General features: G+C 52.3%; 1 protein-coding gene across 1 annotated transcript in view; it reads right to left on the bottom strand.

Annotated features, from left to right (window-relative positions):
* The window catches only part of LOC131897318 (DNA (cytosine-5)-methyltransferase 3A-like), a 42,482-nt gene that overhangs the window by 14,130 nt on the left and 627 nt on the right, over positions 1-27,725 (bottom strand). The window contains exon 2 of the mRNA XM_059248186.1: positions 12,653-12,757. Coding sequence (XP_059104169.1) covers positions 12,653-12,757 — 105 coding nt within the window. The remainder of the gene's footprint in view (positions 1-12,652; positions 12,758-27,725) is intronic.

Here is a 27,725-nt window from a genome sequence, read left to right as displayed (position 1 = left end):
CCTATCTATCCCTGTCTCAAGATAACTTTCCCCTGCTTCCTCGACACCCAGCACCCCCCTCAGCCTCTGCTTGGAGCAACACATTCTGAGCAGAGTCCACCAGTGGTTTCTGGCTAGGGAAACACTACTGCTCCCCTCAGGACATTTGGCAATGTGGCTGGAGTTCATTTTGGTGTCACATGTCACACGCTGGCAGCTGGTGGATACAGGTCAAGGATGCTTCACCATCAACCAGGTCTGGCCTTAAGGGATACATTAAAATATATATATATATCTCAACAAAAAAATTCTGTGGTAGCTGGGGCTGTGGTGATCCATACCCTGTAATCCTAGCACTTGAGAAATGGACACAAGAGGACTGATACACATTCAAGGCTGGTCTGGGCTATACAGGGAGACCCTGTCTCAAAAATAAATAAAGTAATCCCCCCCAATCTATGATAAAGTATATACAAAATTTGCCATTTTAACCATTTTCAAGTATACATCAACTATGTTCATGTTCTGTGACCATCACCATCATCCCACACAGAAGCTCTGTACCCCTGAAACAGTAACTCCCTCCGCCCAATAATCATTGTTCAACTTCCCATCATCTAAGGAACAGCGCAGATGCCCCCGGAGGTCTTGGGATAGGCTGTGATCTGTGATCTTCGGAACCCTCAGCCTATGCACAGCTCCACAGTCCTCCCCACACAGATGGCAGATGTGGACAGCTGCTGGGCCCAGCCTCGCCCTGAGGACCGGTGGAGTTCACTGTGCCCTTCCCTCCTCCAACCCATGGCAGGCCACACTGTTTACAGAGATCCCACTCTCTCATTACAGGACTCCCCATGCTGGGCCTAATGGCTTGTTCATTGTGTGCCTCCCTTCTGGACTGTGCCTTAGTGATCTTTTCCTTTCTCTCTACCCCAGCTCCCGAGCACCCAGCAAAAGACCTGGCATCCATTCACTTATAAAACCAATAAACTTAATTATCCTGAGGATCCTGAGGCAGTATGTGGCGTTCGAGCTTGTCTGGGGAAGCCAGCTCCAAGGCTGGCCCCGGCTCGCACACATCCCTGGTACTCCTCAGCAAAGCTCCGGGGATAACTCAAATACAGGAGGGGCTTCTGAAGGGCAGCTGCCTACCTGGCTGAGTCTCCCGTACGGGAAAATAGGTTTACAGGGAAAAAGGGCAGCTTCCCGCTCAAGGAGGAACCAGGGGTCAATCGAGGAGCCTTCCGCAGGGGCCTGGCCAGTTTGGAGACCCCTGTCCCCCACCCTTACTCTCTGGCTAACTCTGCTACGGCGTCACTCTGACCGGCCCTGCCCCAGGTAAGGGCCACGGCTCTCAAACAGAAAGTGACGTGTCACAATCCCCACGGGGGATACAGTTTATTAAAATTCTTTGTTATAACTATGTTTATAGTTAAAAGCCCCAAACCAGGTTTACAAGAGGAGTGGGCGAAGACATGGGAGAAATGGAGCCCAAGCGCCCACGGTGTTCACCGGGGTGGGGAGGTGGAGGGAGAGGCAAGGCAGCTCCCTTCCATTTCCTCCCTAGCCCCTTCCTCTGCAAGCCACCAAGACTCCTTTGCATTCTTAGGGCCTGCTGTTGTGCCTTGAAGGCCTTTAAGGCCTTGGCAGTGCCGGGCCATCTAGGAACCCTGGTCCGTCATGGGCCCCTGACAGTTACGGACGTACGCACAGACACGGGTTCACCCCAGCAAGGCAGAGCAGTCGCTGGCCAACTGCCTCAGCGGTGGCTGGATCACTCGGATGCAAGGGGTCATGGGAAAAGTGTGTCAGCTCGGCCCGGCCCCTTTCCTAACTCCTACCGACAGTGTAGACCTAGCCTGGGCTTTCCCAGGTTGACTCTAGTTTTAGGAATCAGTTGGATGTCTGCATAGGAGGGCAGCTGCCCGGGGAAGGGCTGGCCCTGGGCCATGACGCCCCCCACCCCAGCCCTTTCCCTGACAGCCCCTACTGTTTGCAGCTCCTAAGAAGCCTATGGTAGCAGGAGGGCCAGGGGGGCCCACCCCATGCTCTTCCATAAGAGGCTCCCAAGGTCCCCTTGCTCAGCCTTCCTGGAACAGTCACATGCCATGGCTTTAGAACCAGGTGTCCAACTCCTCCGACTGTCTCCTCTCCAGTAGACTAGCTAAAAGCGTCATCAGTGTGGACAGGGCCAGCAGGACGGTGAACAAGGAGGGTCATTCTAGAATCCCCAGCCCAGGCCTGGCTACTGCCCGCCTCAAGGCCTTCCAGGTTCTCCTCATGACTTCTGCTGGGCTCTGCCGCTTGCCCACCAGAGACCTTTCCTTGTGTGGACTCAGCCGAGAAGGAACTACTAGGCTATCACAAGACATGCCAATGGGGTCTGAGGACAGGCATGTCCAGTGAGTGGCCAATCCAGTGACATACAAGTCCAGCAGGGATACCTGTCCACCTGCATGAGGGCCTAGCTGGGCTCTTTGAAGACAGCTGCAAAGGGTCTGGGGTGGGGCTGGAGACGTGGCAAAGTGGTTACGAACACTTGTTGCTCTTGCAAAGGATCCGGGTTCAGTTCCCATATGGTGGGGTTCACAACCATCTATAACTCCAGTCCCAGGGTATCCAATGTCCTTTTCTGGTACCTCTGGGCACTAGGCACACATGTGGTACACAGATATATATGCAGGCAAAACACCACACACACACACACACACACCAAACCCCCCCACCCCCCCACCCCGCCCCAAGACAGGGTTTCTCTGTGTAACAGTCATGGCTGTCTTGGAACTCACTCTGTAGACCAGACCTCAAACTCACAGAGATCCTCCTGGCTCTGCCTCCCAAGTGCTGCGATTAAAGGCGTGTGCCACCGCCGCTTGGCTATAGGCAAATTTTTTAAAAGGTTCCAGGGGAACTGGAAGGTCCTTTGAAGGAAGCATTGTATTTAGGACAGCCACATAAGACAGGAAGTCCCCTTAAAGCCACTTCTGAGGGATGGAAAGATGGCTCAGCCGTTAAGAACATTAGCTGTTCTTCCACAGGACCCAGTTCAATTCCCAGACTCACATGGTAGTTCACAACCATCTTAACTCTAGTCCGAGGGGATCTGACATCCTCTCCTGGTATCCGAAGGCACCAGGAACACACGTGATGCAGACACACATGCAGGTAAAAACACCCATGCACCTAAAATCAATAACACTGAGAAATCACAGCATCGAGTCTCCCACCTCTGCTAGCCCACCGGTGGTGAGCTGGGAAAGGCACTGCCACCCTAGGAAGTGGCGTCTCGGGTCCCCCTCAACCTTAGCGCTGTGTTCATCCTACCGCACCTAGTATGACTCCACAGCCTTCATCACACCCCAGCTCACAGAGTCTCTGTCACTCTCTGGAAAGCCATAACCAGCTTAGTACTGTCACCTCCCCCTGGTCACTCAATGCCCTTCCCAGGCGTCCCAGCTTGCTGATGTCTTTCCTGGGGTGGAAAGAGCTGCCATCTGTTGCTTTTCTTACTAAAAAATAAAAATTAAAAAAAAAAAATACCCGACAGAGCCAACTTGAGAGAGGAAAGTTCCGTTCCAGGATGTCGTCCATCATGGCAGTGGGAGGGGCAGGCAGCTGCTCACACTGCACCACGGTCAGGAAGCAGCAATGAACCCTGCTGCTCAGCTGGCTTTCTCCTTTTCACCGAGGTCAGGATCTCAGCCCATGGAATTGCACCTCCTACATTCAGTGAACCCAAACTAGCGCCTCTCCCCACAGACGTACCCAGAGGTTTGTCTCTTGGGTGAGTCTCGATCTCGTCAAGCTGGCAGTCAATGTGAAGCATCACATGCACACAACACTCCCGGTGACGTGGAGGAAAGGAAACAGGTCCTCGGCTCCCCCAGGGTCCATGCGCTGGCCATTGCGGCATGGTGGGAGAGAGGCTGGTGTGACTGGACCTCGGGGAGGGCCCAGCAACTGAGACCAATGCATGTGAGATGCTTATCGGAAGTGGCCCTAAAAACGTGTGATTCTGGGGAGGAGTCAAGACGGGGCACGAAGGGAGGTGGGTTTTTGTTATTCTTTTAAATTCACTGGAAAGTCCCCCAATAATACCGGATAGCCTCCCACCATTTTTTTTAATGTCCCCCAATGTTGGTGTGGAACCCAGCATGCTTGACAAGTGCTTACCACTGAACTACACCCCCAATGCTATGACCAGCTATTGACAGCAATCTCTACTGACTCTATTTCAGAAGCCTTGGTCTCCGACAACAGCCTTGACATTGTCCCTGTTGTGCCATTGTGGGGCCTGTGGCATCTCCTGACATTGTCCCACTGTACCATTGTGGGGCCTGTGAAATCTCCTGACATTGTCCCACTGTACCATTGTGGGGCCTGTGAAATCTCCTGACATTGTCCCACTGTACCATTGTGGGGCCTGTGAAATCTCCTGACATTGTCCCACTGTACCATTGTGGGGCCTGTGGCATCTCCTTTTGCCCCCTTCATCTGCTCAGTGACAAGCACTGTTTTTCTCCACTCTCACCAGGCCCTGGACTTGCTTCTTGCCCCATGTTCCCTCTCTCCCCATGTCTCAAAGGACACAGAGTGAAAACACCAGCTGTGATTGTGCATACCTATAAACCCAGCACTTTGGAGGCTGAGGCAGGAGGACTGCCAGTTGGAGACAAGTCTGGGATACACAATATGACCCTGTCTCAAAAATAAAAGAAGCTGGGTGTAGTGGCGCACGCCTTTCATCCTTATATTTGGGAGGCAGAGGCAGGCAGATCTTTGTGAGTTTGAGGCTAGCCTGGTCTACAGAGTAAATTTCAGGACACCCTGACTCAAAAATAAAAAAGAATAAAACCCCTCAGACCACCTGCACGCTACCTTTCCAGCCAGGTAAGACCCATTTTTAATGAAACCCTAGTCCACAGACAGGCTGGTAGGCTCAGGACCTGCCTCTTTGTCTCTACACAACACACCTGCTCACAAGGCCTCAGCAGGGCCTGCCACTTTTCCCTTGGCTGGTCCCTCCCCCCTTTAAGGGCCAGGCAAGGCCCACATGTCCCAGCAAGTTTTCCCTAGCTTCCAAGACCCTCGAGGTCCCTACAACTGACCAGGCCCCTCCACAGCGGACTCCCTCAGTGTTTACATGAGTGCTCAGGAGGGCAAATCTTCAGGGAAGAGTTAAATGCCTGGAGCTGAGCATCCCCCAACACAGCTCTATCTTCCTCCTGTTTGCTGAAGACCACTGCTGGGGTTAAGAGCTAGCAAAGAGCCGTTCTGGTCCGGAGACAAGGAAGGTATTCTGTTGGAGAAGAATCAACACTTCGAAGCCCTCGGAGCTGAGTAAAACTGCCCAGCCTGCTGAGGCTCAGCCCCGAAGCTCCCTGGCTTCCCCCTAGCCTCTGCCCTTCCGCCCTGTAGTGCTGCCCTCTGGAACCCACTGCCTCCTGGCTGTGCAGGAGGCTGCTATGGAGTAAGGAGCCCAGCCCGGCTCGGCTGAGCTCAGCGCCAGCTCCCACCCACTCCTCCTCCTCCCGCCCTTGCTGGGTTATTCTTAGCAAGAGTGACCTCAGAATGCTCCCTCCAAGCAAAAATAACCCCGGAGGAAGTTGGTGGGTATAAATCCCCACTGATATGCATGCAGCTAGCACACGGTGCTGTAGAACCTTGCAGGACAGGTCGCCACCCCCTCACCCCAACCCCAGGGTCTGGTGGACTGAGGCAGAAACTGTTCCTCGGATGCCCCGGCTGGAACCACCCACAAAGAACAAAGACCTTTGCAGAACGGTCTGGGCTTGTGACCAGGCAGGAACCAGCCTTACACAGCCCCACTTGTCACACTGCAATGTCTTCAGGGGCTGGTGGACAGGGAAACGGCCTTTTCTTTCAACCCCGGGGATACACACACAGGCCTGATTTCCCATGCTGGTCTCCTCCCCTGCACGGGCACTGGACAGCCCACAGGCCCTGGCCCAGGTGCCAGCTCCCTTCCTAAGCCCCTCCTAGCCCCGCAGCTGGCTTCCTGTTTCCTGTTGCCGGCACTATCTTGGCTCTCACCGATGCAAAGCTGCCAGCGAAGCAGGCCAATGCCTGCTCGGAAGCGGGCTCGCTTCCCAGTCCGTGGACCACTCCGGCTCCCCCAGTGATACCTGCATCCCCGAGACCTGCGTCAAACCCCTCCCTCAATTATAGTTCCTTCCTTTTTAGTTTTCATTATTATTATTTTTTGAGACAGGGTCTCATACGGCCCAGGCTAGCTTTGAATTTGATTCTAGCTAAGGATGACCTTGAACTTCCGATCCTCCATATCCCAGGTGCTGCCATTACAGGCATGCTTATGCAGGGCTGAGACTCAAACCCAGTGCTGGTGCATGCACGGCAGGCACTCTACCCACTGAACCACACCCCCAGACCTCAGTTTTCTTCGTATGTTTTCTGGGACAGTTTGCACACGTTTTCAAACAGCCCTGCATTCGTATATTAACTTAAATAAGAGCCTTTGGGGACCCAGGCTCCCAGGTCTAGTATACATTAGCGAGGAGGGATGCACAGGGTTTTACAGGAAGGGGTGGGGGAATCCAAGTGGTGAAGCTTCTAATTAGTTACTGTGATTGGGGTACGTGCGCGTGCAATGTGGGGTGTGTGTGTGTGTGTGTGTGTGTGTGTGTGTGTGTGTGTTCATGGCACCCTTGTCAAGGTCAGAGGACAACTCTTGGGAGCTGGTTGTTTCCATTCCCCGTGGATTCTTCAGGCTTTTACCTACGCCATCTCCCTAGCCTGAGGTAAGCCTTTAAAGGGGCCTTTCTAGGCAACAAAGTCCGTGCTCCTGGTTGTTACTCTTGGCCTCGGTCCTTGGTGGTGGGGAATGAAATGAGCTCCACTTGGAAGTCATGCAAAGGAGATGGTACCAAGGGTCAAACTAACGGAGTCAAGAGGCAGGGGGATTGTGGCAAGTTCAAGGACAGCCAGGGCTACAAAGTGAGACTGTCACAAAAAACAATCAGTCAATACACACTCAAAAGCAGCTAGGTGTGGTGGGAATTCACGCCTCTCATCCCAGTACCTGAGACATGGTGGAGGCAGGAGAATTAGTAGACTAGGGTCCACCTCAGATGATTAGCAAGTTCCCTACCACCACAACCAAACAAAACTCCCAAACCCCCTAAACCAAAACTAAACCACTGGAGGGACAGGCTCTCCTCATCCGGGGTTAAAGGCCAATCCAAGATTTGGGGTGTGGATTGGGGGCGCTGAGATGGGGCTGGATTTTAAGTTCTCTATTTGCTAAGAAACCGTATCATTATAAAAACAAAAACAGGCACCTGGACGCAATAATATAACTCAATTAAAGAAGAGGTGGGAGGAGGGGATAGGGAGGAGGAGGAGGAAGGATGTTCCCAGGGCTGGGGGCGTGGCTCAGGCTGGGGCTGGGGGCGTGGCTCAGGGGCTGAGCACTTGAGTACCCCTGAGTAAGTATGTAAATAAGTAAATAAATTAAATTACAGTTTCGAAACCTCAAGCTCCTAGATACTGATTCTGGAGCTCTCTGAGGACAAGCAGCAACCATGTTTCTGGAAGTGAGGCCTGCAGTTCGTCTGGTTTTTGCTCTTTTTGAGACAGGGTTTCTCTGTGTAGTTTTTGGTGCCTGTCCTGGATCTCACTCTATAGACCAGGCTGGCCTCGAACTCACTGAGATCCGCCTGGCTCTGCCTCCTGAGTGCTGGGATTAATGGTATGCACCATGACCCCCCCAAGCTCGTCTGGTTTCTTAATTCTTCACCAGGATTGATTTTACAACCAGGTCAAGAAGGAACTTTACCATCTTGAGGGGCCAAACTGGTTTTTTTTTAAATTTTCTTTTTTTTTTTTTTTTTTTTTTTTTTTTTTAAGATTTATTTATTTATTATGTATACAGTGTTCTGCCTGCACACATCCCTGCAGGCCAGAAGAGGGCACCAGATCTCATTTCAGATGGTTGTGAGCCACCATGTGGTTGCTGGGAATTGAACTCAGGACCTTTGGAAGAGCAGCCAGTGCTCTTAACCTCTGAGCCATCTCTCCAGCCCGAATTTTCTTTTTCTTATTTTAATTTTTAGTTAAAATGTAACTGTGTGTGTGTGTGTGTGTGTGTGTGTATGTATGTGTTATATGGGGGAGTGCACACGCCACAGCGTGGGTGTGGAGGTCCCAGGACAACGTCGTCGTAGGGCCAGTTCTCTTGGTCTTCCTTTTCACGGGTTCTGGGGACTGAACGCAGGCTGCCAGCTTTGTGCAGTGAATTCAAGTGCCTTTGCTTGCTGAACCACCTCCCTGGCCCTAGGCTTCATCTTCAAGCAAGGCTTGATGGGGTGTGGCTCCAAGGGAGAAGGCAAATAGAGCTTTGAGAGAGCACAAGTGGAGAATGAGCCTGGGGTGTCTGTGGAGCAGCAGGAATAGGAGGTTCTTCTGTCCAACAGGGGTAAGTGGGGGGTCAAGGTGGGTGGGTGGGTGGAGGAAAATGATATGGTAAGGCGCTGGAAAGTCAGATATAATGTTCTGGATCTTGTCTTATAAGAAATGGAGTCCTAGGGCTGCAGAGATGCTTCAACCATTAAGACCACTTGCTGCTCTTCCAGAGGACCCAGGTCCCAGATTCCCAGAACCCACACAAGCAGCTCACACCCGCTGGGCTCCGTGGCACACACCACACACCTTTAATCCTAGGACTCCAGAAGGCCAACCTGGTTTATATAGTGAGTTCCAGGTCAGCCAGGGCTACATAGGGAGGCCCTGGGACAGAAAAGGGGGCCCCCGGGCGGTGCGTGGCACATGCCTTTAATCCCAGGCAGGGCCAGGTGGATCTCTGTGAGTTCAAGGCCAGCCTGGTCTACAGAGTGAGATCCAGGGCAGGCACCAAAACTACACAGAGAAACCCTGTCTCAAAAAAACAAACAAACAAAAAACAACAACAAAAAAAAAGGGGCGTGGGGTGGGGGAGAAAGGGAGATCCTCAAGCAGTGGTTCTCATCCTGTGGGTTGCGGCCCCTTTGGGGATCGACTGACCATTTCACAGGGATTTCCTACGACCACTGGAAAACACAGATATTTACATTAAGATTCACAACAGTAGCAAAATTACAATTATGAAGTGGCAATAAAAACACTTTTGGAGGCTGGAGAGATGGCTGCTCTTCCAAAGGACCTGGGTTCAATTCCCAGCACCCACATGGCAGCTCATAACTCTGTAACTCAAATCCAGGGGATCTGACGCTCTCACACAGACAAACATGTAAGCAAAACACCAACGTAGAATATATATATACACACACACACAATTTTATGGGGGGGGAGCAGTCACCACAGCATGAGGAACTGGATGAAAAGGTCGAAGTGGGAGGAAGGTTGGGAACCGCTGCCCTCAACAGTCTCAAGAACAGAGACCTGCCAAGCAGTATATTACTGTGACTTATGCCTCTCCTCTACAGTATACTAGACTGGAAGATAAATTTCTTCTTCCCATGTGAAGGGCCAGAGGGAATTGGGGGCGGGTTGTCTGCAAAGTGAGCTAGCCTGGGCATCCCTGGCTGGGGGGCTAACACGGCAGCACCCAAGGACAGATATCTGAGGATGACAAAGCAGGGCAGGCTTGGGGACAAACTGAGGAGGAAGCCACGGGGCTGGCGAGGAGGAGCACTTGGGGTACTTGAACCTCTCTGTGCAGTGAGTGCTGCAGAGTAAAACCTTCCTGAAGGAAGTCCCCAGCCTCCTCTCCTCTCCCTCCCCGGCCTCTACAAGCTTACCAGGAGACAAACTGGGTCTCTAGTGCTCCGAGGGAATCTAGCCCCAGGCACTGCAGAGCCCAGAGAAGCCTGCTGAGCTCCTGCTGAGGAGGAGATAGAGACCCCAGGAGAGAAGAGGAAGCCAGGCCCACACCTGCTCCACGAGAGCAAGAAACCTAGCCTGAGGCTGCCGGCTGCCCCTCAGTAACAACCGGAAGCATCCCCAGGCGGTCTCCCAGTAAAAACCGCATTTTCTGAGCTGATTTTCTTTATTTCCTCCAATGTATAAGGTGTCCCTTTAAAAAAAACAAATAGGGGCTGGAGAGATGGCTCAGCGGTTAAGAGCACTGGCTGTTCTTCCAAAGATCTTGAGTTCAATTCCCAGCACCCACATGGTGGCTCACAACCATCTGTAATGAGATCTGATGCCCTCTTCTGGCCTGCAGGCAAAACATGCAGACAGAACACTGTATACATAATAAATAAATAAATCTTTAAAAAAAAAAAAAAACAAATAAAAAAAAAACCCAATTTTTTTTTTTTTTTTAAATGTGTGAGTGTTTCACCCTGCTTGTGTGTCTGTGTTCCACGTTCATGCCTGGTGCCCTTGGAGGTCAGAAAGAGCGCATCAGATTTCCTGGAACTGGAGTTATGTATGGTTGTGAGCCATCAGGTGGTTACTGGGAGTCAAACTCCAGGTCCTCTGCAGGAGCAAGTGCTCCAAACTGCTAAACCAACTCTCTAGCCCCTTACCCAAAAAAAAAAAAAAAAAAAAAAAAAAAGTTTTTAATCTAATTTTCTAGACAGGGTCTCACTGGCTGGCTTCGAACTCACTATTTAGCTGAGGATGACCTTGAACTTCTAATCCTCCTGCTTCCACACTCAAGCGCTAAGAATACAGATGTGTGCTGCCATGCTCAGTATTATATGTTACTGGGATCAAACCCAGGGATTCATGCATGCTAGGCAAGTACTCTACCAACCAAGCCACATTCCCAGACCACAAGGCTTCCTTCTAACACCTCACGCCCCAGACTCCTCAGTCAGCGCCAGCTCTCCAAAGGTCCCTCCTCTGCGTCCAGGTGGCTGTAATGTTGTCACCCAGGACACAGCTGGACCATATCCACATGATGCTTTTTGCATGACGTCCACGGCCTCCCATGGGGGCTGCTCAGAGGTCAGGGTTGGACCCCACCCCAAAGGCCTGCACTCCGGTCTGTGGCCACTGGCCACCGAGATTATGCAAGTTTATAATCTGGCCAGCGCTGCCTATCTGGGCTTGCCAGTGCTGTTTGCAAGTACCCCAGGAGTCATACAGGACAGGTATTCACGGGGCTAAATAACTGCCCGAGGTCACACAGCTCGGGAGCATCAAACACAGGAATTTTCTCCCGTCAAACTGTGACTGCCTTGGTAGAGACCAAATCCACCCTGTCACAGCACTCTAGAGGGAAGCTGTGGTCGTCAGTGACTTGTTCAAGCTCAGAAAGGTGGTGAATTGTGAAGCCGGTATTTGAACCCAGGTCTGCTGGACTCCGAAGACAGGATTTTTCTTTCTGCCCCGAAGTGGGATCCAGGCAAGGGCTGAACGACTCCCTCCCAGTCCCCATTTCACAGGTTGTCTCCTTATACCCTCTGACCCCTGACTTTCACTCTCTCTCAGAGCTCGGCCTTCCTTTTGATTTCAGACCAACAAATTGGAGTCAAAGGGTCACTGACGCTTTATTTGTTACAGGTGGTGACTCTGGGTCCTTATCAACTGGAGTGGAGAAATTTGCTCTGCAGATTACAGGCCCAGGCGCCTCAGGGGGCAGGGATATACTGCAGGCAAACCGGGCCAGCTGCCCCTTTGCACACCTTCACCCCTCAAGGTGCTCTTAGGTGAACGTGGGGGCAGAAGCCCCCGGGGGAAATCTGCCAGTGCAGCCCGCTCCAAAGCGGAAATTCTTCTGAACTCTTATTTCATCCCTCCATTGTCAAGTCAATTTTTCATTACAGGCCATAAAATATCCATGTGCGCTTTATTATTAAAACGTCCTCCATGACTTACCAGCTAGTTAGCTGACTTCCGCTCTTCCCTCTACAGCAAGCGAATTGGACACGGTTAGCTCCCACCAGGTTCCCAGGCCTCTCTGAACCCACCTCCCTAGCCCGGCTGTGCAGAAGCTGCGGCTCCCTGCCCAGCTGCCATGCACGTCTGAGTTACCAATCCCGAGCTCCTGCTCCAAGTTTACCGTTCTCTTCTGGAAGGGGCTAAGAGAAAGGAACCAGCTGGCCCTCTGCTGGGAAATAATTACCCTCGCCGCCGCCGAGGTTAGGCAGGAGGGAGGCAGGCTCTTCCAGCCCACAGCTTCGCCACACCCCCAGCTCTCTCCATCTTGAGCAGACCCAGAGCTCCCCAAGACCTCAGCAGCATGGCTCCCTGGAGAAGGAGCTTGTGGGCCAGCTGCCCTGCCTGCCTCCACCTTGCAGGACCTGCACCTCTCTTGCAGAAGCTCGGCATGTCTTCCTTTCTCTGGAATCAGGCTCTGGCCTCAGGTCCTTTCCTAAAAGTTCCCCTCCTGGGAGCAGAGGCCCATGGCTAATGTAGGACTCTGTGGCAGGGGCCTGCATGGCCAGACTCAGAGGCTCTCAGTCCAGCTGGAGAGTCTGGCCGGCTCTCTTAGTGCTCTTCAGGAGGGAAGCCAGGGGTCAGAGCCTGGTTGAAATCTCGGCTCCCACACCCACCAGCCAAGTTCCCTGTCCTCTAGTTCAAAACTGGAGCGAACAGGGAAAGGGAAAGGGCTTAGGAGAGCTCAAAGAATGGAGAATCTAGCAAAGTCTTGCAGCTGGCCTTAATATCCCCAAAGCCTTAGACACACATCACTGCTGTCCACGGTACGGGCACAGGCACGGGTCCTGTGAGAGGGGACACTCACCGGTGGGTGCTTGCGCTTCCGGCCAGGCCTCCCCACCTTCCGGGCTGTGGGGCTGGGCTCCTGGCGCTCCTCCTTGCCACGATTCTCCTCCTGTTCCTCTCCTTCCTGTGGGCACAGAACACACCCTGTAAGCCAGAGCTGACCCAAGAGGCACTCACTGTGTTCCAGGCTAGCTGGACTGGCATTGGCCTCCTCCTGCCCTACTTCCACAAGTCACACGTCCAGGGCCGTGCCATGCTGTCCCCACCCTTCCTGTATGGTAAAGCTGAGCCCCATCTGAATACATCCGGAGGGCTGGGGTGCAGCTTCAGTGACAGCATTTGCCTGGCAGGCACAAGACCCTAGGCTCAACCCCCAGCATTGACCAAATAAAGTTGGCTACCTAAGTCCTAGAGGACCTTAAGGGACCCCACTCCTCCAGCAGAGACCCCACTCCCCCAGCAGGGACCCCAATTCCCCAGCAGAGACCCCACTCCTCCAGCAGGGACCCCAATTCCCCAGCAGGGACCCCACTCTCCCAGCAGGGACCCCAATTCCCCAGCAGGGACCCCACTCCCCCAGCAGAGACCCCACTCCCCCAGCAGGGACCCCACTCCTCCAGCAGGGACCCCACTCCCCCAGCAGGGACCCCACTACTCCAGCAGGAACCCCACTCCCCCAGGAGGTATTACACCCTCTAATGACTGCATTGAGTGTGCATTTTATTTATTTATTTTTAGATAGGTCTCACTCTATAACCCTAGATGACCTTGAACTTGCTATGTAGACCAGGCCTCCAAAGAAACCATCTACTTCTGCCTCCTGAGTGCCAGGATTAAAGGTGCTTGCCCCACACACAGCTTCTTTTTGATTTTTTTTTTTCTTCAACAGGGTTTCTCTGTGTAGCCCTGACTGGCCTGAACATACTCTGTAGACCAGGCTGGCCCCTCAAAATGCAGAGATCATCCTCCCTGTGCTTCCCAAGTGCTGGGATTAAAAGCGTGTGCCATTACCACCTGGCTTCTCTTTTGATTTTTAAGACAAGATCTCATTTAGCTCAGAGTAGGCTCAAACTCCAGAAGTAGCCAAGGATGACCTTGAACTATTACCTCCTTCTCTGGGTGCTGGGCATGAGCCACCATACTTGGCTTTAACCACACTCTTTCTTTCTGTGTGTATGGGTGCATGTGTACATGTATGTGCACGCATGTGGAGATCTTGAGTGTTTTCTCCAATTGCTCTCCACCTTTTAAAAAATAATTTAAGAGTTATTACATATAGGGCCAGGTGGTGGTGGTACATGCCTTTAATCCCAGCACTTGGGAGGCAGAGGTAAGTGGATCTCTGTGAGTTCAAGGCGAGCCTGGTCTACAGAGTGAGTTCCAGGACATCCAGGGCTACACAGAGAAGCCCTGTCTCGAAAAAAACAAAAACAAAAAGTTATTACATAGCTGGGAGGTGGTGGCACATGCATTTATTCCCAGCACTTGGGAGGCAGAGGCAGGCAGATCTCTGTGAGTTCAAGGCCAGCCTGGTCTACAGAGGGAGATCCAGGGAAGGAGCAAAGCTACACAGAGAAACCCTGTCTTGAAAAACAAACAAAAAAAAGTTATTACATATATTATTTGTGTGTATGTGCATGCACACACATGTACCACAGTACACACGAAAAGGTCAGAGACCTTTCGGTCAATTCTCTCTACCATGTGGGTCTTGGGAGTTGTACTCAGGTGCTGAGACAGGGTCTTCTCACTGAACTCAATGATTTAGCTAAAGTGGCTGGCAAGTCCCAGGGTCTTCCTGACTATGTCACCCCAGCACTGGTGTTCCAGAGATGCACCCCCTCACCCAGCAGTTACGTGGGTGCTGGGGAATCTGACCTTGGGTGTTCATGCTTGCATAGCAAGAACTTTACCCACCGAGTCATCTCTCCAGCCCCCATATTTTCCTAACTACCAGACTGTAACACAAGGCTCTGGTAACGGATCTCTTTCTGAGTCTCTTTGGTTTGGGTGTTAGGTCCTGAACCCAGGGTTTCCCACATGCTGTGGACATGCTCCACTACGGAGCCATAATTCCAGACCACAGTAAGTTTTATTTATGTGAAGAAAAAAAATCTATACAAAAAAAACATTCAAGGAATAAGTTATTTAATGAATCTTTATCGACAACAACATAACATGAAAAGAAATGGTCAGTTAGTGATGTTTAAAACGCATGCCATATTTGAAATGCAGGCCTCTGTGCAGAATGCAGGAATTTCATTCAGGCTGCAAACAATTCTACCCTGGAGCCTGGTCCATGTGGCCCTGGCACTAATGTGCCATGGCTCCATAGAAGTGTCTTGGGGACCATGGCACCCCTGGATCCTTCTCACTCCCGGAGTTCTGTTTGCTTTGTTCCTGTTCATCAAAACCCGCTCAGGACTGAGACCTCTGGGCTTTACTCCTGGGGCAGAGTCGCATGCCTAGAAAGTCCTGCCTCACTGCTCCAGCCTGGCCACAAACCACCCACAAGTCTCTTTTGACTCAGCAGACTCCAGCATGACTAACCAGTGGCAGAAACAATGTTGGGGAAGGGGAAAGTGCCCTGGACCCAGCTGAAGGGTGGCAGGCTGCCCCCCAATCCTCACATGATATTAGTAGCTGAAATTGGCTTCGCAGAGCTCACCGGAGGAGCCAAGCTGCAGAGACACCGGTACCATGGACAGAGAAGGCGAGGGTGCTCAGGTTTCCTGGAGATTTGAGATGGTCCCCCACATCCCACTCAGCTTTCATTTTCTGTGATTTCAAAATAGTCTGTGGTTCACCACATTAATTTTCAGGTACTGGTAGGGCATGCGATGAAGACCTACTGTGACCAATCACAGACATCCGACAGACAGTCAGAGCATCCTTGACCTTTTTGTCCGTCTGCCCATCCATCCATCTACTCTGGCGTGTCTGGGCAGCAGACAATCACAGCTCCAGTTCTAACAGGCCTCTGAAGAGACGTGAGTGGAGGTGACACCCACAGGTGGGTACAGTCCAGCTTGCAAAGGAGAGAGAACAGACAGAGGTACAGACGAGGTCTCCGGTGCATTGCAGGATTAAGGAAGGACGGTTGCTAGGCAAGAGAGCAGATGCAGTGAGGTCAAGGAGACTTGGCCAGGGGTCATCAGAGCTGGCTTCGGAGGGCACTGCCACTGGGCAGTGCACAATGGCCTGAGGACAAGGGGCTGGAGAAGGGCTGGAGGGGACCGTGTAAGGAGCCCAGCCATAAAGGTTCTCTGGGGGAGCCATCGAGCGGAGGAGGCTCCGGTGTGGAGTAGAGGGAATGGCTCCAGACCACTGTTCTCTGGGGGCTCCTTTTAGGGGAGGCTGACGAAGAAGAGGTAACAGAAGGCTCCGGGGAGACAGGCATCAGGAGGGGGACTCGGGGGGAACCTCAAAGGACCTGCCATGAGTAGCCCAAGGACACATGCCCAAGGGAGCCAGGCTGTTGGCTCAGAGCTGTTTCCCAAGGTTCTAAGGATGCCCCTTGCAAGAAAGGACTACTGGGGACATACAGACCAAATCTGGCCCACGCAGCTCAGAGTGTGAAGGTCGTTATAGGATAGCAACTTTGGGAGTGAGGTATTGCTGTTGGCTTGATTCTACCACATTCATAAAACTATGAAGAGGTCGTAGAGATGGCACAGGATCTGTAGTCGACGAAAGCACATCCAGAGCTCCTGTTTCTCATCATGGGAGCCTACTCTCTGAGCCTCAGGTTCCTTCATTCACAAGATGAGGTAAAAACATGGCCACTCCGCCTGCCTCTGTGGTTTCTTTGTGGGGTGGGGGCAGTTGAGACAGAGTTTCTCTGTGTAACAGCTCTGGCTATCATGGAACTCACAATGTAGAGCGGGCTGGCCTCGAACTCACAGAGATCTGCCTACCTCTGCCTCCCAAGTGCTGGGATTAAAGGTGTGCGCCACCACTGCCTTTCAGGTTTCTAAAGTAAGCAAATGGCGGGTCTGTTGTCTGTTTTGTTAGCTGTTTCTACCTCAGAGCCTAGGGTGGATCCTGTAAGAACTACACTACCTGGGATTTGAACTATTTCTTTGGCAAACTATATTGATTAGTTACTTGTTTGGGGTTTGACCTTCTAGATTTCATTTGGAAAAATCAAGGGTGAAAGCCAATCTGGTCTTTAATCAGGAAGAAGAAAAGATGGCCACCACATATCAACGACAGAAAAACAAAGCCTCTTGTGCTAGATTGGTAGAAGTCCTGCCTAGCGTGCTTGAAACTGCACTAGACCCCCAGCCCAGCACAAACCAGGCATGGTGGCCCATAATCCGGGCACTCGGAGGGCAGAACTGGAAGATCTTAAGTTTAAGGTTATTCATGGCTAAATGGAGGGTTCAAAACCACCGGAGGCCTTGACCAAAACAAAAAAGGATGGCCCAAACCAAAGACACTGGGCCTTTCGGTACAGACAAGCCCCCGCTCTCATGAATCCCATGGGAGAGAGTCTCTGACCGTAAAACACTATGCCATATGGTTGTGGCCCCTTGCTTTACCCCCATACAAGCTGTCCAGGCATGGACACACACTCAACACACTTCTGTCCCTGCTAGATTCAATTCAAGGCAACCCAGCCCAGGAAGAAGGGGCCACCTCTCCAGAACCTGGAAAGTACCAGGCAGGCAGCTTTGTGCCAGACCCAAACCCTATGCCCAGCATGAAGCAAGGTGTGCGCAGACCTCCCAGTCTTCAGGTAGGTTTGGCTCCCACCTTCCCATGTGGCTCAGAAGGACAGCTTTGTGGAAAGCAAGTTGGCAACATACCATTCTAAAATGGAGGGCATGCATTCCGTTCTGGGCCCGCCCGTGGTTTATGCTGCCGGGCAGGGGGCTGATACACTGAGTCGGGTGAACAGATGGTCCGGGCCATGCCCTCAGTGACTCCAGGGAAGTGTATCAAGTGGCTTATTCTTACATCTGTCAGGGGCCTGTTTTACGCTGTGTCTGTGCTGATGGGTTATGCAAAGGAATGTGGGCTATGCTTCTCAAGTCTGCAAGCAGCACTGAATGAAGGGGCATCTGAAATGCAAGGATCTGAGCTGCAGTAACCTGAGCATGTGGAAACAGCAACACATTTAATGGGAACAGATTAGACTCCAGGCTGGCCTCTTTAACTGTCAAGTCAGGAGACTCAGTCAGTCACTTCCACAGCTGTGGGGCAGATCCAGGGAGGCTCCCTAGCAGGGAGGACCCTAGGATGACTGTGGCTTATAATAAGTTTTGGTTTTGCTCAATCACTGGGCAAGCTTTAGTGAAACATTTCACTAGTAGAGTAAGAATTTGTACTGTATCAAGCTGATGAAAGGATATGCTGGCTGTACTTTCAGGAGGGGAGGCTAAAATCTTTTTAGATTATGGATTAGCCTATAGAAAAATGTCTGCCATAAATCAAACAGTGAAGGGGAAGATGAATAGGAATCTCACTTACACAACTTAAGTAAAACATAGCTCTCTGAAGAGATGAAAATAGGTTTCTTCTGTATCCCAGAATCTAATCAATATTTATATGTATAATTCAGCTATTATTTGGCTTAAAAGGGCTTATTGGGAAATGTTATCATTTTTACTACTTTCTACAGAGAAAATATTTTCCAGTTTCAAATAACTCTGGACTTACTTTGGAATTATAACCTGTTTTTAATGTTTTAAAAAAAAGATCGGGGGGGGCAGACATTATAGACAGGGGGTTAGAAAGAGCAGGGCTGGGGTGAGCACGAACTTCCGCTGTGCTCTGTATTTACTAGTCACTTCAAACTTACTATATCTTCTCTGCAGCTTGCTTCCCTCATCCATAACATGGGGATCATGCTTACTTCACAGTGACAGCATGAGAAATAAGTAAGGGGACAGACGAACACTGGCATGTGACAGTCACTGGGGAACTGCTCACTTCCTCCTGCCTCCATACAGCTTGACTAGAATGTTTCACACGGGCCAGCATCCCCAGCACCCCGCCCCCACCCCTCCTGGCCTCCAGCAAATCCCAGCTCTCTCCCTTCCATGTGCAGCCATCACTCACAAGCAGACAGATCCCAACATCTGGCTGCTGCCGCTGCCGTTGCTATGGTGAGCTACGCGGATGCTGGGGCTCCCCGACTCTTCCAAATCGCCCGGCGGCCTGCAGGATGCGACCCAGCTCCTGGTTCATGCAAAGGTTCCCTGGCCTCTTGCTGGAACGCCTGTGTCTCCTTTGCATCCCAGGGCCCTGACATAGGCATGCAGCAGGTGCAGGAGCACCTGCTTCCCAGGCATCTAGGCACAGCCATTCATTCCTCTGCCTAACCCACCTCTCCTGAAGGCTTCCCAGCCTCGAGCCCTGGGCTTGCTTCCCGGGTCCTCCTTTTCTTGTCTTCTACCTAGACTGAATAGGTAGATCCTGATAGACACCCTCCCCTGTGATGCCTACTACCCAGGAGTCCAGCCTTGGGCATCATGCTGACTAGGCTATGAGCTTCCTGAAGGAAGCGACCAGGGCTGGTGTTTATTTTTGGTTTTGGAGGCAAAGGCTCACTAGGAATTTCAGGCTGGTCTCAAACTTGCAATCCTCCTGCCTCAGCCTCCCAGTGCTAGGATTACGGACATGTACTACTGTGCTTGGCCAATAGGGACTTCTTGGGAGGTGGAGGCAGGAGGATCAGAAGTTCTAGGCTAGCTTAGAGTACTTGAGAGCCTTCAAAACCCCAAAACACAAAAGAATAAAAGCCTGGACTGATGTACCCGGCACAAGACAGACACTGGAAAACCCTTAAATGAGTGACTATCACACAGTGGACACTCAGTAAAGAATAGAGGCCACATACACAAATGAGACACACTTACAAACCTGTGCAAATACACAGTGCACAGGGCTCCGGAGTCACACAGATCATTATGTCTCCACAGTCACAAACAGAAGTATGATGGTTGTAGCCCAGCCTGGTCTAAAACTCGTTATGTAGCCCGGGCTGGCTCCAACTTACAATAATCCTCCTGCCTTGCCTTCTCGTGTGCTGATAATGGACATGAGCCACCACACCTGCGTTCTTTTTCGCCCGTTATTGTTTGTTGAGGGAGGCCCTCACTGTGTGACTCAGGCTGGCCATGAGTTCATGGTGGGCCCGCCTTCATCTCCCAAGTGTCAGGATTACAGGTATGCGCCACAACCCCCAACCTAAAATTTATCTCCTACACCTTAAACATCATTGCCACTTTCCACTTCTGGAAGTCTTTCCAGCTCCGTGGGCACCTTCAGCTGGGGGGCCTGCTAGATTAAGTGGTCCCCATCAGCCTCTCTCTAAACTTCGGAGGCTATGAGTTGACCTACATTTCAGCACAGCTCACTGGATGGATTATTTTAAGCCACACACAACGTTGCCTTCTGACAAGCTTGGCTACGCCAACAATAACCGCTCGCATTTGTACAGCACAGCAGAATCAACAAAGCATTTCCATAGACTCCTTTTGGTGGTTGGGTTTTGAAACAGGCTCTCAAGAACCCGAGGCTGGCCTTGAACTTCTGATCCCCTTTCCTCTACCCCGAGCGCTGGGATTACAGGCCTGCACTACCATGTCAGGCTCTATTTCATTTTCTTCTTCGGATTTACAGAAACCAGAGTAGTGTCATGTTTTCCCACGACACAGGCAGCAGACTGAAGTTCAAAGAGACTATGAAACTCTTGGAAGGCGGAGGCAGGCGAGGAGGCCTTCAAAACAGCTCCACCTTCTCATTCCCAGCCTGTGGTCTTTCCAATGCAGCTGCCTCTTATTCTCAACACCCCCATGCCATGTTCTACACACACGTGTGCAAGCACACACAGTGGGAACACAAGCAATGCACACTGAGAGCACACCTGACATTCACTGGCACACATACACACTTACTCACGCTTGCCTCTCCATCCCTAGACGTAGGCATCCTTGCCCCACGAACATATTTTGCCTGAAGCCCTTTCTCAAAACAGAAAGACATCCACGTTCCTGTCAGTGCTTAGACCAGCAGCCACTGACCCAGAATCAGTGATCAGACGCCTCAAGATGGTGTTTGAGTCAAGGGGATGAACTTGCCAGATCCAGCCGACTACCTGCCCAGGCCTCCCAGGACAATAAGCATGTACAGCCTTTGCCAGCTGGTTGGCCTCCCAGGGGCTGTCTGTGGCCGGGGAATTTGATGAAAGAATTGTCCTCTGCAGGAGGCGAAGCCCTGCCCTGGGCTGTCAGAGTGCCCTATCACAGGGCATCACAGACCGGTACAAAACACGCATAGCTCCCACATGCAGACATGCCTCGTCCCCCTACAGAGGTAGTTCTTGCCACACAGCAAGGGACAAAGGCTGAGGACCAAGAATTGCTGGGGATACTTCCACAGTCATCTCTGAAAGTTCAATGGCCCTTCATTTCAGTAATTCAACAGAAGTGGGCAAACATTTGGTGGCTTCGTAGGGTAATTATTGATGGAAATCATCCCTCCTAGCCAAAGGCCACATCCCCGGAGACAGAAGCCATGTCTTAGGGTCCCTTTGGGGTCCCCTGCAGATCATGGTATTTGTACATAACAGGTGCTTCATACATGTTAAGGGTTAGAAATAGTTCGGCCTGCCAGGGCATCCATGCTGCCTCCACAAGCTGCCTGCCTCGCCCACTTCTGGAACAAACACAAGCCCAGTGTGCTGGACCTCACCCTCCACCAGCAGGCCAGGCAACAGGGATATGATGAAAATATCCGAGCCGGGCGGTGGTGGCACATGCCTTTAATCCCAGCACTCAGGAGGCAGAGCCAGGAGGATCTCTGTGAGTTCGAGGCCAGCTTGGGCTACAGAGTGAGTTCCAGGAAAGGTGCAAAGCTACACAGAGAAACCCTGTCTCGGAAAAAAAACAAAAAAAACAAGCCCATGGCTGATGCTATGCTGAGGGCCAGAGTGGAATGTTCCCAGTGCTCTGCTGGCGGCCAACCCCGTGGGCACCAAGCCCACCCACTCACGCTGCTCCTTCAGCAGCCCACCATGGCTCTGGACTTGCCCTGATTTACAGAAGGAGTGAGGCTAGATGAAACCACTTTGTAGCCACCTGACCTTTGCCAAGGTCCCTAGCCTCCTTTGGTTCCCACCTGTGGAATGGGGATAAAGGGAGTGGGCGTCTCCCAGGTTACCAGGAACAACTGTGCATCGAGAGATGCCTGAATAACTTGCCACACAATACAGCCTATGGCTGATGCCTTAACTGTCCTGTGGTTCTGCAAAGGTAGCCACAGGCACAACCAGGCCTCCTGGGCCCAGGCCAGGTACCAGGGCAGAAGGGGTCATTTCCTGTCCTGGGATGCTTGCTAAACTCAGCTCTCCATGTCTCCTCTACATTGTTGAGTCCAGTCTTCCCTACACTTACCCTAGCTAAGGAACCTGCTTTCCTAACAGGGCTCAGCTCCAATCCTCACCTTATCACTTACAGCAGGAAGGACCCAAGCAGCCGTAGTCCTGGCTTTAGGCCCTGCACAGGCTCCTGGAGCTAGCCACAGCAGGCAGTAGATCTCACTGCCACCTGATTTGGTTTCCCTTCTGTCCCATGGATACAGGGACCTCAGGCCTTTTGGGCCTGCAGACCTGGAGAAGAGCTTCTCTTCACAGGCCTGGCTCAGAGAGGACTCAGGGCTACATTCAACACACTCCATCCTGGCTCCCTTCCCTCACAGCCCCTAGTGGCTCACCCCCAGAGAGGGGCATGCAGACTGGTAGGTATGGGAGGCAGGCAGGCAAATAAACAGAGGGATAAGTGATAGTTATCCAAAATCTAGATTAAACTGAGTGGCGGTGGCACAAGCCTTTGATTCCAGCACTCAGGAGGCAGAAGCAAGTGGATCTCTGTGAGTTCGAGGCCAGCCTGGTCTACAAAGTGAGTTCCAGGACAGTTGAGACTGTTACACAAAGAAACCCTGTCTCAGAAAACAAAACCAAACCAAACCAAATCTAGATTAATTAGGCTAGCTTACTATGTAGCAGGTCCCTAAGTTAATCAATCACTCACACCCACCATTCCACCGAAGCATCCCGGGCAGACAGGGTGCTGGCTGCCGCTGAGTCATGCAGAAAAGCCCTGATGCAAATCCAGGTCTGTCTCTAGGGCCTGGTCGACCCCACCCAAAGCTGTTCTGACAGCATGGCTAAACTTGACGGTTCACAGCATCTAACTTTAAAGAATTTTAGACAACATAAGCCCAAGCCTGGGTCCTGGTCAGCTCTCGTGGGCCATGTACATCAGAAGCCTGCCGCCAGCGCCGAGCATTCAGTTACTCCACTAAGTAGAAACGTACATGTCATTACCATGTGGAAAGGGGAAAAAAAAAATCAGCTTTTCTCTATTTTAAAATCCTATAGGGATGGGGGCGAGGGGCTGGAGAGAGATGGCTCAGTGGTTAAGAGTGTGCACTGCTTTTTCAGAGGATCTGAGTTTGTTTTTTTTGTGTGTGTGTGTGTGGTTTTTCGAGACAGGGTTTCTCTGTGTAGCTTTGCGCCTTTCCTGGAACTCGCTTTGGAGACCAGGCTGGCCTTGAACTCACAGAGATCCGCCTGGCTCTGCCTCCCGAGTGCTGGGATTAAAGGCGTGCGCCACCACCGCCCGGCAGGATCTGAGTTTTATTCCCAGCACCCACATCGGCCACTCACACCCAGCTGTAACTACAGCTCCAGAGCACCTGGCACCTCTAGCCTACACACACACACACACACACACACACACACACACACACACACACACAGGTTTAAAATAAATGATTTTTAAAACTTTTAAATAAATGGGGCTGGAGAGATGGCTCAGTGGTTAAGAACACTAGCTGCTCTCCCAGAGGACCCGGGTTCAATTCCCAGCACCCATATGGCAGCTCACGGCTGTCTGTAACTCCAGTTCCAAGGGATCCAACGCTCTCACAAAGACATACATGCAAGCAAAACACCATAAACAAACAAACAAACAAACAAATAAATGAAGTTCCTCTGGGGATGTTCTTCAGAGGAGCCCCTAATGACCTGCCAGCCCTAAGTGAGCATGGAGAGAAATCTGAGTATAATAAAGGCAGAGTCCTCAGAAGGCTCCGTGCTCCTGCAGACCTGCAGACCTTCAAACGAAGCACCGGGACTTGAGGCTGGCGGGGCTCACCCAAGGATGCCCTTGAACTGTGTGCCACACCGAGGAAGAGCTCAGTGCCAAGGGAAACCTGTACTTGCCAGGCCTCTGGGCTGGACCTGAAGGAGGGAGGAAAGGAAAGAGCCCCAATCTTAGTCTACAGATACACACACACACACACACACACACACACACACACACACACACACACCATGCACGCACATACTTTGGAGCTCTCCAGCACAAATCTCCACTCCGGCAGTCTCCTCTACCCCACAACAGGAAGGGCAGGAGGGGTAAGCTGCCCGAGGACCAGCCCGACCGACATGGCATGGCCTTACCCTTCTACCCGAGTCCTTCACTAGCCCTCCAGGACCATTTGGTTCATCCTGCAGACTGTGGGACTGAGCTGTGTGAGAGGCCCCCCAAGAAAGGTGGGAAGTCTGGAGAAAGACAGGGTTAGAAAAAGAACAGTGCTTCCAAAGAGTGAGGGGTGGAGAGAAGTGAGATGCCCACAGTAGTGTCTTCAATGAGGAAGATTTAACTCTGTGTGCATGCACACACACACACACACACACACACACACACACACACACACACAAGGGAAGAGCTCCACAAACCCCCACTTTCATTTTAAATAAACAACCCTTGAATCTGCAGCAGGAGAAACCCTGGGCAACACTTCAGGGCGGCGCAGCTGGAAGCCACTGTTCACCCCACCCCCTTCACCTGGGAGGACCCCAACAACACCCTGGGAGACTTCAGACCAGTGACTTAGCATCTCCAAGCTTCAATTTAGTCCTCAATAAGAGAGCATCGTAAGAATATCAGTGCCTTTGGGACAACGATAAGAAATAAAATAATGCACTGTAGAGTGTCTAGCAGTCAACGCTCAACGCATCTTGGCCACAAAGTATCTGAAGCCAGAGGAAAGGGCGGCATGGAGGTCATGGATATAGCCTGGGGCCCCCGGCTGGCTCCAATTCATATGTGGGGGTCTGAGGAAGCCCCTGAATGTTCCTACTCCCTTCCCCTCCATAGGGATGGCACATACTTACATTTCCCAGAGTTCCTTGTCTCTCTGAGCCTCAACCCTGTGCTGTAGACTCACTTACCAAAGCACTGCCCCCAATCCCCCCACCAGCCATCTGCGTTCAGCCTCCCCAAGCAGCAACCCCCGCCCAGCTCATGGAGGGCGGGACGCAAGAATGGGGCTCAGTTCCATAGACCCCTCTGTGTACTCTCAGAGGCGAGCACAGCCCCTCTGGAGTGTCGCTCTAACTCTGCACGCCACACCTGCCTGGCCCCCGGGCTCCCTGGTGGAGTTTGATGCCTTTTGGCTCCTCTCCATGGCATTCTTCTTACTTCATGCCACTGCAGACCCCGGGGAAGTATGTGCAAGAGAGGGGTTATAGACCCCACCCTCCTGGGCTGTGGGTGACGGACCCCCAGGGTCCCTTCCCCAGAGCTCTCAACTCTGTAGGTCAGGCAGGGCCTTGCACCTCGCAGTTCCCACACGTCGGCAGGGGGATGCTGATGTGGTTGGTTTGGGAGTCACAGCCGAGAGTCACACTGGTCTCCTGCACACTGGAACCCACGAGCGAGCGAGCGTGCGGCCAGGGCTTTCCCAGAGTGGAGGGTGATCAAGGACGTAGCCAGCAGGACAGGGGAGGCCGAAACAAGGCCTATAAACCCAGGCAGGGCTGAAATGGTATCTGGAGGCGGCAGGGATAAGGCTAGACAGGCAGGCGGGGCTGGTGAATGAAAGGGGCCAGCAGGAACCTCGCCCCTTCCCTCAGGCTCAGCAGATGGCTCCATTGTGCCAGATGTCTGTGGCACCTCTGCAGGCTCTTCGACTAGAAGGCAAAGTCCACGTCCCTCACTGGCAGCTCCACAATGTCTGGGCCCCAGGCTAGCTTTGAAGGACCATGATGGCAACTGTCAATGTCCCTACCTGCCTTTACCAGGTGGCTCTGGGGTGCTGCTGGAGCCAGTCCATGGGTGCTAGGGAAGGGTGCCAGGTGAGCCAGCCTGTGTGCTGCGGGAGCAGGTGGTTAGAAAGGCCAGGCCCCAGCCTTTGTCTCTCCAGATCGCTGTCATCTTTTGGTATAATGGTCCCTGCCAGCATGTGAGTATGCTCGCTCTATCAGTCCCGGGATCTAGGGCTGGGTGTGTGTGTGTGTTTGTTACCATCCGAGCCAGCGGAGTTACTATGGGTAGATAATAATAGCAATCGTAATCCCTCATAATTGGACCAGACTTTGCTGTCTGCAGGGCACTTCCCTGCCCGTGACCTCATCTGACTTCCACACAGACCTGCCCTGTAATAGGACAGGCATGGCGAGAATCACTATGCCCACTTTCCAGCTGAGCAAACACAAGCCCCGATGGCCCGAAGTCACATCTCCCGTACGTGGCAGCCCCAGGGCTGGGGCCTGGGACTTCTGACGCCTTGTACAGCGTTTCTTCCTCTGCTCCACACAGAACTATCACGATACAGAGATCACCTGCCTTGCTGCTGTGCAGGAGCCTGGCCCACCTGTGGGGGTGTCTGAAGTGTATGTGCAGGGGGGTCAGCATCCGTCAGAGCATGGAGCCAGGGCAGAGGAGGCTCAGGGTCACCCAGTCTAGCAGAGAAACAGAGCCAGGCCCAGGGAAAGGAAGGCATTAGCCATAGTACGGCTGCCTTGGCGGAATTCAGGAGACCGTGAGCATCCTCAGCCACTACGGCCAGGGTCTGTGCACTACTGGAGTTCAGAGCAAGAGAATTCAGAGGCCTACAGGGAACTTAGGCTGTCTAGTCATTTCCCATGGATCAGAAGGTTGAGGCTGGAGGGCCGGGGATGTAGCCCAGTGAGCAGTGTTTGCCGAGCACACACTAGGCTGGGTTCGAACACTGCATAAGCCAGTCGGGGCGGCACAAGCCGGGCCCAGCACTCAGGAGGTGGAGGTGGGAGGATCAGAAGTTCAAGGTTATCCTTGGCTACAGAGGGCATTTAAGGCCAGCCTGGGCTACAGGAGACCATATCCAAAAGGGGAAAGGGGTGAACTGAGAGCTTAAGAACCCAGTCCAGGGGCACGCATGACTCCCACCTTGTCAGTACACACGACCACACACACACACACACACACACACACACACACACACACACACACACAGCACTGTGCAGGGTTGCAGGCCAGGCCCCTGGACTTTCTGTATGTACACCTATGTATCCTGGGGGTGGGACCCTTGTCTACATCAAGACTGGGGGTGGTTATGGGAAGGTAAGATCCAGGAGGCGAGAGACCAGACCCCCGATCTGGGCTTACCACCGAGCTCAGGATCCCCTTCTGTAAACCAGGGCCACCTGCCTTAACCTCACGTGTTTCAAGGGTTGTGACATCGGTCGGAACACACCGAGTACACAGAAACGCACATTAAGGATGGATGAGGCAGGAAGGAACCACGTGTGGGTGAGGAGGGTTCCCAGCTGCTGCCCTTGCTCAGCGGACTCAAGGGCCCCACACCTGAGCCACGTGGCCGTCCCTTGTCAGAAGAACAGACTTCGCACCTCTCCCAGTGGCTGAGAAAGGCAGGGCAGTGACGTTCACATACCGGCAGTGTGGACACAGAGGCCAGCATTGGCGTGTGTGGCCACAAGTCCAAGGTGACCTTTTGGGATTCCCACCCATCTGATGAAATCCCCTTTTACTAACTTAATCCGGACTTGGAGTTCAGTAAAAGGGGGCGGGGGGGGGGTTGTCACCTCTCACGGGACTCTGAAAACACAGCAGTCACTGGTTCCATGGCCTTAGAGCCACATCAAAAGTTACCCAGTGACACTCACTCTTGGAGCCTGGGTGGGTGGTGACATCATTATCTCCAAAGGTCGATGATGTCACCTGAACATCTGAACACAGCCACGTGTGTGAATGTCTGTGTGGGCTCCTCACCTCATGTCTAGCTCCAGAAAG

This window comes from Peromyscus eremicus, chromosome 22 (assembly GCF_949786415.1).
Source record: "Peromyscus eremicus chromosome 22, PerEre_H2_v1, whole genome shotgun sequence".
Lineage (NCBI taxonomy): Eukaryota > Metazoa > Chordata > Mammalia > Rodentia > Cricetidae > Peromyscus > Peromyscus eremicus.
The sequence above is the reverse complement of the archived record's forward strand: the minus strand, read 5'-3'. Positions and strand labels throughout refer to the sequence as shown.